Source organism: Erpetoichthys calabaricus, chromosome 1 (assembly GCF_900747795.2).
Source record: "Erpetoichthys calabaricus chromosome 1, fErpCal1.3, whole genome shotgun sequence".
In the NCBI taxonomy this organism is placed as follows: Eukaryota; Metazoa; Chordata; class Cladistia; order Polypteriformes; family Polypteridae; genus Erpetoichthys; species Erpetoichthys calabaricus.
The window spans coordinates 178,398,212-178,415,066 of NC_041394.2; the positions used below are offsets into that span (position 1 = coordinate 178,398,212).

General features: G+C 39.9%; 1 protein-coding gene across 3 annotated transcripts in view; it reads left to right on the forward strand.

Moving 5' to 3' along the window:
* Positions 1 to 16,855, forward strand: part of dyrk4 (dual-specificity tyrosine-(Y)-phosphorylation regulated kinase 4) — a 143,674-nt gene that overhangs the window by 105,518 nt on the left and 21,301 nt on the right. For all 3 annotated transcript variants that reach the window (XM_028809184.2, XM_051924435.1, XM_028809190.2), the window contains 2 exons: positions 5,155 to 5,215; positions 5,553 to 5,682. In XM_028809184.2, coding sequence (XP_028665017.1) covers positions 5,155 to 5,215; positions 5,553 to 5,682 — 191 coding nt within the window. The remainder of the gene's footprint in view (positions 1 to 5,154; positions 5,216 to 5,552; positions 5,683 to 16,855) is intronic.

Below are 16,855 nucleotides of genomic sequence, written 5' to 3' on the forward strand. Positions count from 1 at the left end.
TGAACTGTAAGATTATTTTCTTTTTAACAATATTTATTGACCAGAGATTGACAAAATATAAAAGGTTTCCTCAAAAAGGCAGTCAAAAAGAACAAAACCAAAGCCATAATCCAACGAACAGAAACTTTAAACAAGATCAGCTATGCAAAAAGAAACAAAATACAAAAATCTTCACTACAAATTGAATTGAATTGCACAGGCAGAAGCTGATGCATATCTTAGGCCTTTATATAGGCTGAGGGGAGTCACAGCTGCAACACCTGGGATGTTGGCTCCTTTAGTTCAGTATATATGAAGTAAGCAACATAATTAACAGAATTAATATTAGAACACAAATTAAAATTAATAAACAATAAATTACCCTTTTTAGTATAATGCAATAAAAAATGAATGAAAATAGAAACATATTCAATACCATAAAACAATATAGAATTTATCAAAAATAACAAAATAAACAAACAGAAAAGAAACTATAGCCAGGGTATATGCATGAGTGTGCCCTGCAGTTGACAGGTACTGTAGGTAACTGGGTCCCAGCAACAACTACCAACTGTATTTGAACCTTAAACATCAATAACAGTACACATGAATGTAAGGGCAAGAAAGAAGCCTACTGTATAAAATCTGGATCTATAGCTGCATCTCAATAAATTAGAATATCATCGAAAAGTTAATTTATTTCAATAATTCAAATAAAAAAGTGCACACAGAGTGATATATTTCAAGCACTTACTTCTTTTCATTTTGATGATTATGGCCTACAGGTAATGAAAACTCAAAATTCAGTATCTCAGAAAATTAGAATATTACATACGACCAATAAAAAAAAGATTTTTAATACGGAAATGTTGGCCTACTGAAAAGTATGTCCATGTACACACTCAATATGTGGTTGGGGCTCCTTTTGCATGAATGACTGCATCAATGTGGTGTGGCATGAAGGCAATCAGCCTGTGGCACTGCTGAGGTGTTATGGAAGCCCAGGATGCTTTGATAGCGGCCTTCAGCTCATATGCATTGTTGGGTCTGGTGTCTCTCATCTTCCTCTTGATAGATTCTCTATGGGGTTTAGGTCAGGCAGGTTTGCTGCCCAATCAAGCACAGTGATACCATGGTCATTAAACCAGGTATTGGTACTTTTGGCAGTGTGGGTAGGTGCCAAGTCCTGCTGGAAAATGAAATTAGCATCTTCATAAAGCTTGTCAGCAGAGTGAAGCATGAAGTGCTCTAAAATTTCCTGGTAGACGGCTGCGCTGACTTTGGACTTGATAAAACACAGTGGACCAACACCAGCAAATGACATACAGTAGCTCCCCAAATCATCACTGACTATGGAAACTTCACACTGGACCACAAGCAACTTGGATTCTATGCCTCTCCACTCTTCCTCCAGACTCTGGGACCTTGATTTCTAAATGAAATGCAAAATTTACTTTCATCTGAAAAGAGGACTTTGGACCACTGAGCAACAGTCCAGTCCATTTTCTCCTTAGACCAGGTAAGACACTTCTGACGTTGTCTCTGGTTCAGGAGTGGTTTGACACAAGGAATGCGACAGTTGTAGCCCATGTCCCGGATACATCGGTGTGTGGTGGCTCTTGAAGCACTGACTCCAGCCACAGTCCACTCCTTGTGAATCTCCCCCAAATTTGTGCATGGGCTGTGGCTCACATTCCTCTCAAGGCTGTGGTTATCCCTATTGCTTGTGCACCTTTTTCTGCCACATTTTTCCTTCCATTCAACTTTCCATTAATATGCTTGGATACAACACTCTTCTGGACAACTGTCAAGTCAGCAAACTTCCCCATGATTGTGTGGCCTACTGAACCAGACTGAGTGACCATTTAAAGGCACATGACACCTTTGCAGGTGTTTTGGGTTAATTAGCTGAGTAGGAGTGTGACACCATGAGTCTACAATATTCAACTTTTTCACAATATTCTAATTTTCTGAGATACTGAATTTTGAGTTTTCATTAACTATAAGCCATAATCAGCAAAATGAAAAGAAATAAACACTTGAAATATTTCACTCTGTGTGTTATGAATAAATATAATATATGAGTTTCACTTTTTGAATTGAATTACTGAAATAAATGAACTTTTTGATGATATTCTAATTTATTGAGATGCACCGGTATTGTGCAATTTGCTCTTACCATAAATTTTCATCATCATTTTTATTACGCTTTACCTGGTGAGGATGATGGTAGCAATATTCTGAGAAAGACCAACCTTTCTTCCCTGTCTTCAACAACTTCCTCCACCACTTCTTTCGGAATAATTAGACACTCCCAGGTCAATTAAGAGAGATATAATACCCTTGCCCTGGGTCTGCTACTTGGTCTTCTGCCAGTGGGCTAAACCTGGTAATCCTCCTGAAGAAGGTGTCCTAGTGGCATCTCAAATAAATGTCAAAGCCACCTTGACTGGCTCCTTTTGATCTGGAGAAGCAGAGGTTCTTCTCCGAAGTCCTTCCGCATTGCTGAGCTCTTCACCCTCATGAACTTCATTTCAGCCACTTGTATTTGCAATCTCCTTCTTTCAATTACAACCCAGAACTCATGACAATAGGTGATGATGGGGATGTAGACATATGTAAAGCAACTGTCTTAGCTGCCTCCTTATCACTGTGGTCTAAATTAAAGTTCATAAAACTGCTGCTGCTACACTAACTCATTGGTCAATCACACTTTCCCCTTTACTCTCAGTTGTGAGTAAAACTACTGAATACTGTGATATACTTGAATTCCTATAGTCGGGACAGGTGTCCAGTAACTAGATGGAAAAAAAACACTGTTTTCTGGGAGAGAATCATGACCTCAGATTTGGAGGTGCTAATTCTCATCCAAACTGCATTACACTCAGCTGGAAACAGTTCTGGCGCAAACTAGAAATAACAGACCAGTAAGTTTGAGAGGACAACATCATGTGCACACAACAGAAAGGAAACTCTTGGAATCTCAGACTGAATACCTTCCAAACTTTGACTAGGCCCAGATATCCTGTGCATGAAAGTTATGAACAGGAAAGGAGACAGGATGCATCCTGACTGAATGGTCTTAACACCAAGTATGCAAATACAGCTCTCACTTTGTAAATACAGACACCAAATTGTATGTTGTGGCAGCCTCATAACCCCATATTATTATATCTTCCACAAGGTAGTATGGAGTATTTAAGCTTTTTCCAAATCCACAAAGCACATTTAGATAAGACTAGCAAGGTCCAATATTTGACAGCCAAAATGAAGCCTCTGGAATGTGAAGTTTAACTGTAAGATAGAGTCTCAGATCTAGTACTTTCGCATAGAGGCGGAGGAGTGTAATTTCCTCAGTAAATGGTACACAGTCTCTTTTCTTCCTAAAATCAAAGAGTGGACCACATCCAGATCTGCCAGTTCTGAGGCACTGTTTCTGCATTAATGAAAAATTGAACATATACTATAAGTTAGCTAAAACAGATCCAAAATATTCAATATTTTCATCATTTCTAGTAGGATCTCATCCACCCTTGTGGTCTTGTATTTATGGAGGTTTTTAATCACTGAAATAACTTCAGCCACAAAGATAGATTTTACCTCAGACAGTACACCTTGTACTGCCCAGTCTAAAGGAAGTTGCCAGAAAAAGAAGTACCTTGATCCTGCTCAATATTCTAGCTATATTAAAGAGAACACTTCCAGTAAGAGGGATACTAAGATTCATTCTTGGAGCCAGACCTGGAATTAGTGTTCACCAATGAGCACCTGATAGCTAGGTGACCCATGTAGCCTTATCAGGCTTAGCCTGACTTTTCTCTTGTGGTGAAGGGTAAGGTTCAGATGCAATGTCAATTAGGAGACAAGAAAGAATGGGGCAACCCAGTTATGCTAGACATTGGCAATAGAATTTTGTGCTTGGATTGTAGAAAATATCTTCCCTGGCATGGAAGAGGTGAAACTCATACAGGAGGTTTAAAAAAGCCTAGATATTGCCCGACATACCTCTAAACAGAGTGTTGATTCTGGAAACAAATATCTTTGTCAAGAGGTGTCTCTCACCTATACTGTCGTTGCCTCACAAGATTCCGGGTTGCTGTAGAGATATTCACAAGCTCCTGGCTGAATACTATTTAGTTGGAGTTTGCTTCTGTGGACAAAAAAAATCTCCTCAATATGACTACAATTTGGAAAGAGGAAAATTTTGACTGATCTCTGTTTGTATGCACCAAATAACTATTCAGAGTGTTTGGTATTTTTGGAGACATTGGATTTGATGCTTAAAAGAAAACCATCTACTGACTTTCTAGTGCCTCTGGGAAACTTACATTCCTGGAGGGATGTGATTAGGAGGAATCATCTGCCTGATATGAATGTAATGATTTCAGATTTGAATTGTTACATATTCTTGTGCTAGTCATGGATTGTTCATAAAAAACACCATGTTTGAACACAAAGATGCACAGTGTACATGCTACCAGAGCACCTTAGGCCATGGGTCATCTGATGTGAAAAGAAATGTTCTGGACATTTGAGTGAAAAGATGTGCTGAGCTGTCAGTTGATCACCACTTTGTGATGTGCTGGCTCAGACAAATAGAGCATCCACTGGACAAATGTTAGAGACCCAAATTGGTAAAGAGGGTTTTTGGGAAGGGTCTATTGGATGCCTCAGTTCAGAATTACTTCTCGCCTCCCAGCTCCAGAAGAACGTCACCTGAATTTTGGGACAGGTCATGGAGATACTGTAGATTCAGAATGGACTGTGACCAAACAGTAAAGGAAACTGTCAAGATAAATAAAGAGTCCATCTGTGCAGCGTTAGCAAAATAATGTCTAGATTTGACAGAGAGGTCCTCACAGACCAAAATGGTGGCTACCGTGGAAGTGACCGAAGTGAAGCCTCATGTGTGAGTGGAAAATGGTGAGGCAATGGAGAATTAGTTTCAGGTGGTCTCAAAGATGTTCTTTTCATACCTCTTTACTCTTATTGACAGATGAGTGACTGCATGAAATGAAGGGTTAGCTTTGCATATAATGAAATTTGAGCTTAGACACATTTTGAAAATGGGGTGTGCTTTTGTATTAAAGAATGAGTAAAATGATTTCCATTTTTTCTAAAAATACTGCACATGGCTATTATTTTCTTAGCTAAACCTTAAATGATATATTACAGGTGCTTGGACTTCCACCTGATGACTTTGTTCAGACGGCATCAAGAAAACGTTTGTTTTTTGGTAAGAAATAAACATATAAAAAGTAATAATGTACATTAAAGTTTACTTCTTTAAGTTTACTATAAAGGTTGCTCAGTTTGGCTTTAAAATATTTAGGGCATATGAACACATTCCATTCAGCAATATTTACAATTTACTTAGGGGTGGTTAAAGTAGTACTTATGCAATAAACATAATTGCACCACTAAAAGCTTGCATCAGGGTGTAAAAAGATTAACCTGGTTTATTTTGGCAGTATTTCAGTTAACACAAAACATGACCACTGGGCAATAAAATAAGAGTAAAGATATCTGTTTGAGTGAAGTGTTTTCATTTTTGAAATAACATATTGTTACAGATTCTAAAGGTTTTCCAAGAAATGTTACTAACAGCAAGGGCAGAAAAAGGAAACCTAATTCTAGAGACCTTGCTACTGTTCTGAAAATAAATGATCCTCTATTCCTTGACTTCTTGAAAGGATGTCTGATGTGAGTATAATATAAAAAACAATTTCTTTTATAAATATATTTATAAAGAAAAACCATACTCATTGAACTGCTGATGTCTTGTATTGATAATGACTGATTATCAAAAAAAAGTTTATAAATGACTAGTTTTATGGTGTAAGAAATGTGTACAAATGTTTTTGGAAAGATGACCAAAATGAATTCCTCCTGAAATCTCACTTGGTTTATATTTTATTGCATAAAACTGAAGCTAATACAACTAGGAAAGATGAAGGAGAGATTGTGTGCTTTATTATAAACAGTTCAGTTTATTTTTGTATAGCAGTCTTCACCAAATACAGGCGTAGAGCACATCTACAACTCTTCCACTACAGCACATCAACACCAAATCGCTAATCCTTACAAAATTTACATACATTAACACTTAGTATACCTTTTAAACACAGTAAAATAAATCGTTTTCAATTTCATTAACATAATGAAATAATGGTAATATAATGTTAATTAACAATAACTGGTCCCCATTGCAAAACTTCTTTCAAATTCCAGTTGGCCAAACATGGAATATCCATCAGTTCTTATCTAGTTCACAGTCACAAGGAGCCATTGCCTATCCCAGAAGGAACCATACATTGATAAAGTTGCTAGCCCTTTGCAAAGCAGATTATTTAACAAAACTACTTAAACCCATTTTGGGCCTTTTGATCAGGATTCTGAAATTGTTGTAACAGGAAGACTACAGGAATTTAAAGATACATGAAAAAGTAATCCATTCTGATTTATTATACAGGTATACAGTATATATACCTATATATATACTGTATATATTGTAAGCTGGAGCGCTGATTGCACCCTCAGAGGACATAGACGCCCCTGGGAAAACCCCTGAAACAGCTGACAGTCTACCTTCACATTGCTCCTTACCCTTCTTACTTGCGCTATAACACACGATAAACCTCTTTCACGGTACTCCGCTTACTTAAAAGCCTTGTACGGCGCTTGTCAGTTTTGGAATTGATTGTTTTGCTTCTCTCTCTCTCTCTCTCTCTCTCTCTCTCTCTCTCTCTGACATTCTCTGCTCCTGGCAGAACTGTCATCTCTGACTTGTTATGGAGCACGTTTAAACTTTTGAAAAGAGACAAATGTTTGTTTGCAGTGCTTTGAATAAAGTTCCTTTTTTTTTCTACCACCCCCTGTGTCTCTGTGCAAATCTGTGACCCAAGAGTGACAAGTGGTACCAGGAGTGGTTGCACAGATGGATGCCGAGCAGTTGTTTCAAATCGCTCAGAATGTTCAACTTCCTTACGATCCAGAGGATGACCCGCCCCTCATCACACCTTTTTTGTCTGGGGATGCTCTACTGTCCTTACGGAATGTGCCTCGCAATAAGCTCGGTGATTATAATTTCCTGAAGCAACTAATTGTTTTACGTAAGACTGTGAGTTTTTTGGCTAAAGGTTTTGCACTTAACAACTGGAACCTAAACATGGACGGTCCCATCCGTGCACAAATTCAAGATTTGATTCATAAAGTGCATTGCTGGTTTGAGGGAGATGTGGTGGAGCGAATTGTGGAGAAAGTTGTCATGAATATATTACTAGCTGGGATACCTGCAGTTCTTCGAGATGAATTTCTGCGTCATGATGTGGAATCATTATCGATTATGTCCAGACGATCGGAAGGTTCTCAGACTGCTTGGAGAAAGAGCGATGGATTTGGTGCTGTTTCACAACCTACGAAGGAGCGTCCAGGACATTCTTATCGCTTTGATTGACGGCTAGAGCAAAGACAAGCTGCAGGACCTGACAATCGAATGGGGTCAGGAAGGCCTCCGGGGAATCTGGTTGTTAAGGAGGTGCCCATATCTGGGGAGACAGGAGCAAGCCGCGGAGGCCGTGGATGACACAGGGGATATTTCGGCAGTGGTGCTGACCGAAGATGTTTCCGGTGTAATCAACCCGGTCACTTGGCGAGAGAATGTCGCTTGTCTCCAGCTCAACCAATGAAAATTGGATTGGCCGAGGTTTGTTGCTCAAATATTCCCTATTCTCCGGATAAAAAAGATGGCTTGTTAATCTCAGTGAAGTTGGGGAACCGAAAGATCTCAGCATTATTGGACTCGGGCAGTGACCTTTGTGTTGTCAGACGGGACTGTCTTGATGGCAGATGCCTTAGTGACACTGAGACTGTAAAGATACGTTGTGTAGATGATGATGTTAAAGACTTTCAGACATTGCTTCTTCCTTTGACTTATAAGGGTCGCCACTTTAAAGTTTAGTCTGCCGTTTTCGACTCCTGCCCCTGGTCATTACTCATAGGAAGGAGGAATGCCCTTTTCCCTAAACTAATTAATAAATGTCGGGCACCGGTCATCGAGTCGCCTGTTGAGCTTAGTGGGGGGGGGAAGAAGAAGGAGAACTAGTGCCGGTCGGGGATAATCTAGTGCCCCAATTAGATATTGAACCTGATCTCTCCAGCGAAACTGAGGGAGACCCCCCACCCCCCATTTCCCAGCATGGCAGGCAGGCCCATCTACATCTTCTCAGATTGCAAATGCCTCCGATCACAAACCGAGTACTAGCGAGCAGTCGGATTTTGTGCGCTTGCAGCATACTGATATCTCATTAGAATATGCATTTAAACAGGCTCGCTCTGCCAATGACTCTTATTACCAAGAGCGTGATACTGGGGGCTTGAAAACTCCACACTTTCTAGAAAAAGACGGCTGCCTTTTCAGAATGATTTCAGACCATTTAATGGAGGAATTTATTGAACAACTAGTTGTACCTGAGGTGCATAGGGAAATTCTTTTGCAGCTGGCCCACTCTCACATCTTGGGAGGGCACCTGGGGGCTGATAAGACCAGAGAGCGATTATCAAAACGATTTTATTGCCTGAATATGGGAAAAGATGTTGAACGGTTCTGTACTTCATGTCCTGACTGTCAGATCGTCTCCGCTTATAAGCCTCCTCGGGTTTCCCTTTGTCCTATGCCTATTTTGGAAATCCCCTTTCAGCGGGTGGGATTAGATATTGTAGGCCCTTTACCTAAGACTAAAAATGGGTACCAATATTTGCTGGCGTTGGTTGACTATGCAACACGATATCCAGAGGGGGCTGCTTTGAAAAAGGCCAACTCCTCCACTGTAGCCAAAGCTCTGTGCAGGATTTTTACTCGTATTGGCATCCCTAGAGAAATTTTAACTGATCAGGGCACACCTTTTACTACTCGCGTGATGAAACAATTGTGTGACAGCTTTGCTATTAAGAAATTGAGTACCACTGTTTACCATCCACAGACTAATGGTTTGACTGAATGGTTTAACAAGACTTTAAAATAGATGATCAGGCGAGTCGCTCATAATGATCCTACATCCTGGGACTCTGTCCTGCCTTTTGTTATGTTCGCAGTGCGGGAATCGGCGCAGGCGTCTACTGACTTGAGTCCGTTCGAGCTGTTATTTGGCAGGCGCCCAAGAGGCATCCTGGATGTTGTACGAGAGGAATGGATAGGAAACGAGTCAACAGTTCTTGTGCCAAGCTTTGCAGATCGGGTAGTTTCGTTGCAAGATAGAATTTCTAAGCTTTCTTCTATTGCTGTGGAGCATCAACAATGTGAGCAGGAAACTCAGAAACATCTTTACGATAGGCGCAGTAAGCTCCGTGAATTCAAACCTGGTGATCGTGTTTTGGTACTGGTTCCGTCTGACCCGCACAAATTCCTAGCTAAATGTCAGGGCCCCGCCATTATTGAGGAGTGTTTGGGTCCGGTAAATTGCAAGGTTAGAGTACCATGCCGGCGCAAACCATTCCAGATTTTACACATTAATCTCTTGAAGGAATGGCACGATCGACAAGGGGTTTACACTTCCTTGGCTGCTGTTTCTCAGACCGATGTTGCCATTGGTAACGATTTGACTGACTCACAGAAGACAGAACTGTTATCTTTGATCGAACGGAACACTGATGTCTTTTCAGACTTGCCAGGCAAGACTAACCTTGCAGAACATAAAATCACTACTGAACCCAATGTTCGCTTACAGATGCGGCTGTATCAGATTCCGGAAGCGCGATGAAATATTGTGCGAGAAGAAGTCAAGAAGATGCTGGCATTAGGTGTAATATGTGAAAGTAAAAGTGACTGGTGCAGCCCGGTCATATTAGTCCCGAAGCAAGACGGTTTGGTTCGCTTCTGTATCGATTTCAGGCGCTTGAATAAGGTCTCTAAATTTGATGCTTATCCAATGCCCCGTGTTGACGAGCTGTTGGAAAAACTGGGTCAGGTGAGCTACATCTCCACGCTAGATCTCACGAAGGGTTACTGGCAGGTGCCTCTAGAGGCTGGCAGTTGTGAGAAAACAGCTTTCGCGACTCCTGACGGACTTTATGAATCTACAAGACTCCCATTTGGTCTTCATGGGGCACCTCTAACTTTCCAGCATATGATGGATCAGATCCTGCGTCCTCATTCTGAATATTCCGGGACATACCTTGATGATGTCATGATTTTCAGCAATGATTGTCAAATGCATTTAGAGTGACTTCAAGCTATTCTTGAAAGCTTGAGACAGGCTGGCCTTACTGCTAACCCAAAGAAATGTAAACTGGGTATGTCTGAGACTCATTACTTAGGTTATTCTATGGGCAGGGGTTTACTTCGGCCACAGTTGAGGAAAGTGGAAGAGATGCTTTCTTACCCGCAACCAAAAACACAGAAACATATACGCACCTTTCTGGGGCTTGCTGGTTACTACAGAAGGTTCACCACTAACTTTGCACATATGGCTGCTCCTCTTTCAGAACTTACTAGAGGCAGGAGAAACCGCCCTATTTTATGGACAGAAATTTGTGAACATTTCTTCTGTGATTTGAAAACTGCTTTGTCTACTTATCCGGTTCTGCAGAATCCCGATTTCTCAAAGGATTTTGTCTTACAAACGGACGCAAGTGAGTTTGGTGTAGGTGCAGTCCTGTCACAGATTTTTGATGGAGAAGAGCACCCTATCACATATTTAAGTAGGAAATTACTTCCTAGGGAACGCAATTATTCGACAATTGAGAAGGAATGCTTGGCAATTAGATGGGCTGTCAAAGCGCTTTGTTATTACTTATGGGGTCGAAATTTCACTTTGGTAACTGATCATGCTCCACTTCAATGGTTATACCGTCAGAAAGATACAAACTCTCGTCTCATGAGATGGTTTCTAGGCTTACAACCTTGCAGTTTTACGGTAAAGCATCGGCCAGGCTCTGAGCACGTCAACGCAGATGTATTATCACGGCTGTATGAACCTGGTACAGAGAGTCGCTTGATGAGAATGTGAATAAAGCTGAGGAGGGAGGTGTAAGCTGGAGCGCTGATTGCACCCTCAGAGGACACAGACGCCCCTGGGAAAACCCCTGAAGCAGCTGACAGTCTACCTTCACGTTGCTCCTTACCCTTCTTATTTGCACTATAACACGCAATAGCCCTCTTGCGCGGTACTCCACTTACTTAAAAGCCTTGTACAGTGCCTGTCAGTTTTGGAATTGATTGTTTTGCTTCTCTCTGTCTCTCTCTCTCTCTGACATTCTCTGCTCCTGGAAGAACTGTCATCTCTGACTTGTCATGGAGCACGTTTAAACTTTTAAAAAGAGACAAATGTTTGTTTGCAGTGCTTTGAATAAAGTTCCTTTTTTTTCTACAACCTCCTGTGTCTTTGTGCAAATCTGTGACCCAAGCGTGACAGTATACAGTATATATCTGCTGCCTCCTTCCCAGACTGTATTCCTTTTCATAGAGGACCGCACAGTGAAACAACATAATCATATTTACTGATAACGCCATGTGAACTGGGTTGATTGGCCACAGTATAAGACAGCATATCTTACAAAGTGATCTTCATTCAAAATGCTTGCAGTTAACAGTTAATTCCAGATTTGAACAGACATAGAAAAAGATTCTGCTTTCATGAGTTATGGATCTCTGATGGCCCAGATTGGATGCATAACATGGAGTGTGTACTGAAGAAGTCACAAGAGCTAGATCATTTTATGTAGCTCAGCATGCATTTCTAGGAAAGTAGGGATGAGTAAAATAACATTACTGAATTTTTATCAGTCGATGTCAGTGGTAACATTGCAACATAGTACAGTGAGGCTCTGGGGAGAATTTTGATATCTCCTAAAAAAACAGAGAATTGTTTATCATCAGCTGAAGAGGCACATTTCACATGGCCAAGAAGAAGGTGAAACAGGTTAAGTGTAGCGTGGAGGATTTTGAAATAACATACCGACATATCTGTTATTTTCAGTAATAAAGTAATCAGTAACTATAGAGAATATGTAGATATTCCCCTCATTCCTCTCCTTTTCTAATGCTGAGGAAGTTGCCCATGTTTTCATCACATCCTTCTTCAATTATTGTAACTCCCTACTGGCGGATGCCCCTTCAGCTGTTCTTTCACAGCTCTAGTTAATTCAAAACTCTGCTGCATGTGTCCTTATACAAACCAGCAACAGCGAACATATAAAACCTATCCTCCTTTGCCTTAACTGTCTCCCTGTGTCTTACAGGATTGAATATAAAATTATATTAATAACCTATAAAGCTTTAAATGGTCTCACACCGGACTACATCGGTGACTTTCTCCATTGCTATGCTCCTGTTCACCCACTAAGCTAAACTGATTCTGACACTCTTCTTGTGACCCACACTAACCTGCACTCTATGGGTGACATGTGCCTTCAGCTATTTAGCACCCAGACTTTGCAGTGACCTCCTGAAATTAATTAGATCAGCCAACTCAATTCATTTTTTTAAAAAATAACTTAAAACTCATCTGTTCAGGAAGGCATTTAACTTAACCTAACATTCTGTCCCTTCTTTCAGTTTACCTCTATGTTTGGATGCACAGGAAAATTTGTGTGTGTGTGTTATATCACAAAAGATATTATTTGTTCAGGGTTTTCTTTTTTATTATCTTTTACTCTATTAATAGTTTGTATATCCTGAGTTTATCTGTTTTAGTGTTGTATGCAGAAAATATTTGTATCCAGGGTTACATATGCCCTGCTGTTCTTTCTGAGACTCTGTGAAGAGCCATGAGTATGGGAAAGGTGCTATATAAATAAATGTCTTCTTCTTCTTCTTCTTCTTCTTCTTCTTCTTATTATTATTATTATTATTATTATTATTATTATTATTATATAATATCAACTAATTTGGACATGGTTAAGAATTAACTGCAGCAAAAATTAAAATGCTAAAACCAAATACACTTCGAGTAACAGGCAGTTTAACATCGCTACAGATATCTGCAAACTGAAATATATTTAACGATGAACTATTTGTACAAAATGATCATGCCTGCCTTTTATTAATATGGACATGGTTTAATATGGGTTTAAAATTTATTTCAACACAAAAAAGGAGATAGTGCAGGAAATCCTTTTCTAAATTAGTACCAGCCAAGAGACATGAAAAAGATGAGATGAATAATTTTGGAAGCACTAAAGGCACAGGTCAAAGTACCAGTCAGGAAACACTAGAACCAAGTAAAAGAGACACAAGAACAGAGTTCAAAAATTGCAGTCAAAAAGTACAAATAGTCAAGAACCTTAACAATAAAGAATCCCTACCAAAATAGGTATGCACAAGTAGTGGCTTCTTTTGACTAAAACTAGGATAATGAATATGCTGCATTCTGATCTGATGTCACCGATTCTGTTCATAACTTTTATGGACAGAATTTCTAGGCGCAGCCAGGGTGTTGAGGGGGTCTGGCTTGGTGAACTCAGGATTGGGTCACTGCTTTTTGCAGATGATGTTGTCCTGTTTGCTTCATCAGGCCGTGATCTTCAGCTCTCTCTTGATCGGTTCGCAGCTGAGTGTGAAGCGGCTGGGATGGGAATCAGCACCTCCAAATCCGAGACCATGGTCCTCAGCTGGAAAAAGGTGGAGTGCCCTCTCAGGGTTGGGAGCGAGATCCTGCCCCAAGTGGAGGAGTTCAAGTATCTCGGGGTCTTGTTCACGAGTGAGGGAAGAATGGAGCGTGAGATCGACAGGCGGATCGGTGCGCCGTCCGCAGTGATGCGGGCTCTGCATCGGTCTGTCGTGGTGAAAAAGGAGCTGAGCCATAAGGCAAAGCTCTCAATTTACCAGTCAATCTATGTTCCTACCCTCATCTATGGTCATGAGCTATGGGTAGTGACCGAAAGAACGAGATCGCGAATACAAGCGGCTGAAATGAGTTTTCTCCGAAGGGTGCCTGGGCTCTCCCTTAAAGATAGGGTGAGAAGCTCAATCATCCGGGAGGGGCTCAGAGTAGAGCCGCTGCTCCTCCGCATCGAGAGGAGTCAGATGAGGTGGCTCGGGCATCTGATCAGGATGCCTCCTAGACGCCTCCCTGGTGAGGTGTTCCGGGCACGTCCAACCGGGAGGAGGCCCCGGGGAAGACCCAGGACACGCTGGAGGGACTATGTCTCCCGGCTGGCCTGGGAACGCCTTGGGATTCCCCCGGAAGAGCTAGAAGAAGTAGCCGGGGAGAGGGAAGTCTGGGCATCTCTGCTCAAGCTGCTGCCCCCGCGACCCGACCTCGGATAAGCGGAAGAGGATGGATGGATGGATGCATTCTGATCTTAAATATGCTTGTGGAAGTGTGGTCATGTGCCACAATGTCTGCATCATATAACCAAAAATAACCACTCAAGCCACAAATAACCTCACCAAAATGCTTTTGAAGACCAAAACAAACATACTGGTTAAAAAAAACATCAGAATCAAAACATTAGAAAATGCTGAGCTCAGAATTAAGACACTGACTCACAAACATACAGTATACTTCCAGTTATATGAGTGAAGGAAAAGGTAATGCTAACAACTTCTTTGTCAGTTTTCAGAATTAACCACTCTTTGTATATAAATGAAGTGTAAGAGAAGAAATACAGAGACCAGTGGATGACTTGATTAAGTGGTGCAGATTGTACCATATGCAGTTCATCATAAGTAAAGCCAAGAAGATATTGGTAGAATTAAAAAATATCATGGTTTCCTTGACTCCAGTCTTTATCCAGGAAGTACAGGTTTAAGTAGTCCAAGTATGTAAGTCAGCATTTCTCAACCTTTAAGTATTTGCGACCCGAGTTTTCATAACAGTCTTAATCGCGCCCCCCTAACGTTTTTTGAAACCCTAATAAAATTTATTCCTATATTTTTTGCTGCCGATACACCGCTACAAGTTTAAAATTTCCCTACAAATAGCGAAATTACGCTAGAAAGGGGGCGCGCCCCACAGGTTGAGAACCGCTGATGTAAGTATCTAAAGATGTGTTTGGAAGAAATTTGAATTGTGCTCCAAACAATCAAGCGATATATAAAAAAGGTCAAAGGTCAACTGTATTTCCGGAAAGTTTATGCATATATGTTGTCACTCCAAGGTTTCAAGTGTACTCTTTTATGCAGTGGTATGTTTTTAAGCAATCACATGAGATAACAGAAGATGCTAGCACATGAAGCAACCTAGTCAGAAAGGCTACCTCTGATGTACGGATAAGCCTAGACTCTCTAGAGTAATTCAAACTGAAAGGATTTTGTGTAAGCTGTAGGCTACCATGAGTGGTGTCACACACCTTCTACATGACATCCTGGTCAACCTGTTGAACACCTTCAGCATAAGGTTTGATTTTTCTATGGGACTCCAGGAAGTAAGTGATACAGGAGGTGTTTTTTTGTAGTCTGGTGCCAGACATCTTCTGACTAAAAATATTTTTCTGGCATTCCAATTAGGGGTGCTATCTATTAAAAAATGTAATCACACAATTGTAATTTTTTATCACAGCTGCATATTAATCAAAGTTTGATGTATTTCCTTAAAGCATATTAATAGTTTTCAATAAAGCAAAAACATTATTAATTTCTAATGTTAAACTGTAATAATAAAAAAACATTTGCCAGTGCATAAGTTATTTCAGTTAGTTTATTGAACAGTCTTCTGTAATAGAAACAATTGAATAAACAGTTAAACACTTATCAGTCAACACAATGAGTCACATCACAATGCAAATTAGTCTATAGCACTTTGAATGGTTCTGTCAATAATTCTCTCTTTAAAATGATATGAATATTATTATAGTATTTATTCAATTAATTTTTTTAAGAAGACCACTTTTATTAACAACATATCCAGGTACAGAAAACATATGTTCACAAGGAACCAGGAATACTTTTAAAATTAGCTAAGTTATATTATTCATTAATTTAAAAAGTAACTATATATGTTATATTATAAAATGTAAAATGTGTTACAAATAGTGCGTTCATTTTGCATTGCCTTTCCTTCTAGCAGGGATGTAAAACTCAAACTTGTTATCAAAATACATATATTTCCTTGAACAAAGAGAAAACAGAATATTGCAACATTAATTATTACTTCCAGACAAGATGATGATATAAAACAGGATTCAATGTTATTCATTTTATTGTTCAGCTTTTCGTACTTCTTATTTTAAGCCTTTGTTATTTCTTAGGATGTCAGTTCTATTGGATAGTAGAAGGACATAAACTATAATAAAGCTTATTTTAAATTTAAGTGTAGTGGTCAGCTATTTGTCAGTTAAAAAATTTGTTTAATCCTTCATGTGCTGTGAAGTAAATAACATCCATCCCCTTTCCATTTTCAACAAAACCATCCAAAGGTTCAAGGACTGAACACTAGCTGCTGTGCCACCAGATCACACGTTTTCAACACATCTATAGCAAATAACTGGATTAAAACTAAACTGACACTTTATTAATAAGTTCCTATTACTGGGATTGCACACAGCATACTCTTCTGATTGGATATACATATCATAAACCCTGCAAAGGAGTGGCATACCACACAAAAATGTGATCACTGGATCCCTGTGACCCTAAACTGGGCAGATTAAATGTACCATTCTAGACATGCAGAATTAAATGGCCATCTGTAACATTTGTTCAGTTCTTTTTTACTTGATTGCATGACACACATGTCTTAAACCTCTTCATTACTAGCTGACACCAGATGACGGGAGTGCACAATGTCACAGCCCTGGGAGGCAACATTTTTGGGAAAAAAGGCAATGCTTCTGCAAAATAACACAGTTATTCCATTGTTATTATTATTATTTTTTTTGAGTGTTGGGAATAAACTTCTGTAGTAACACAGTAACACCTAACTATTTTTTGTTTTTT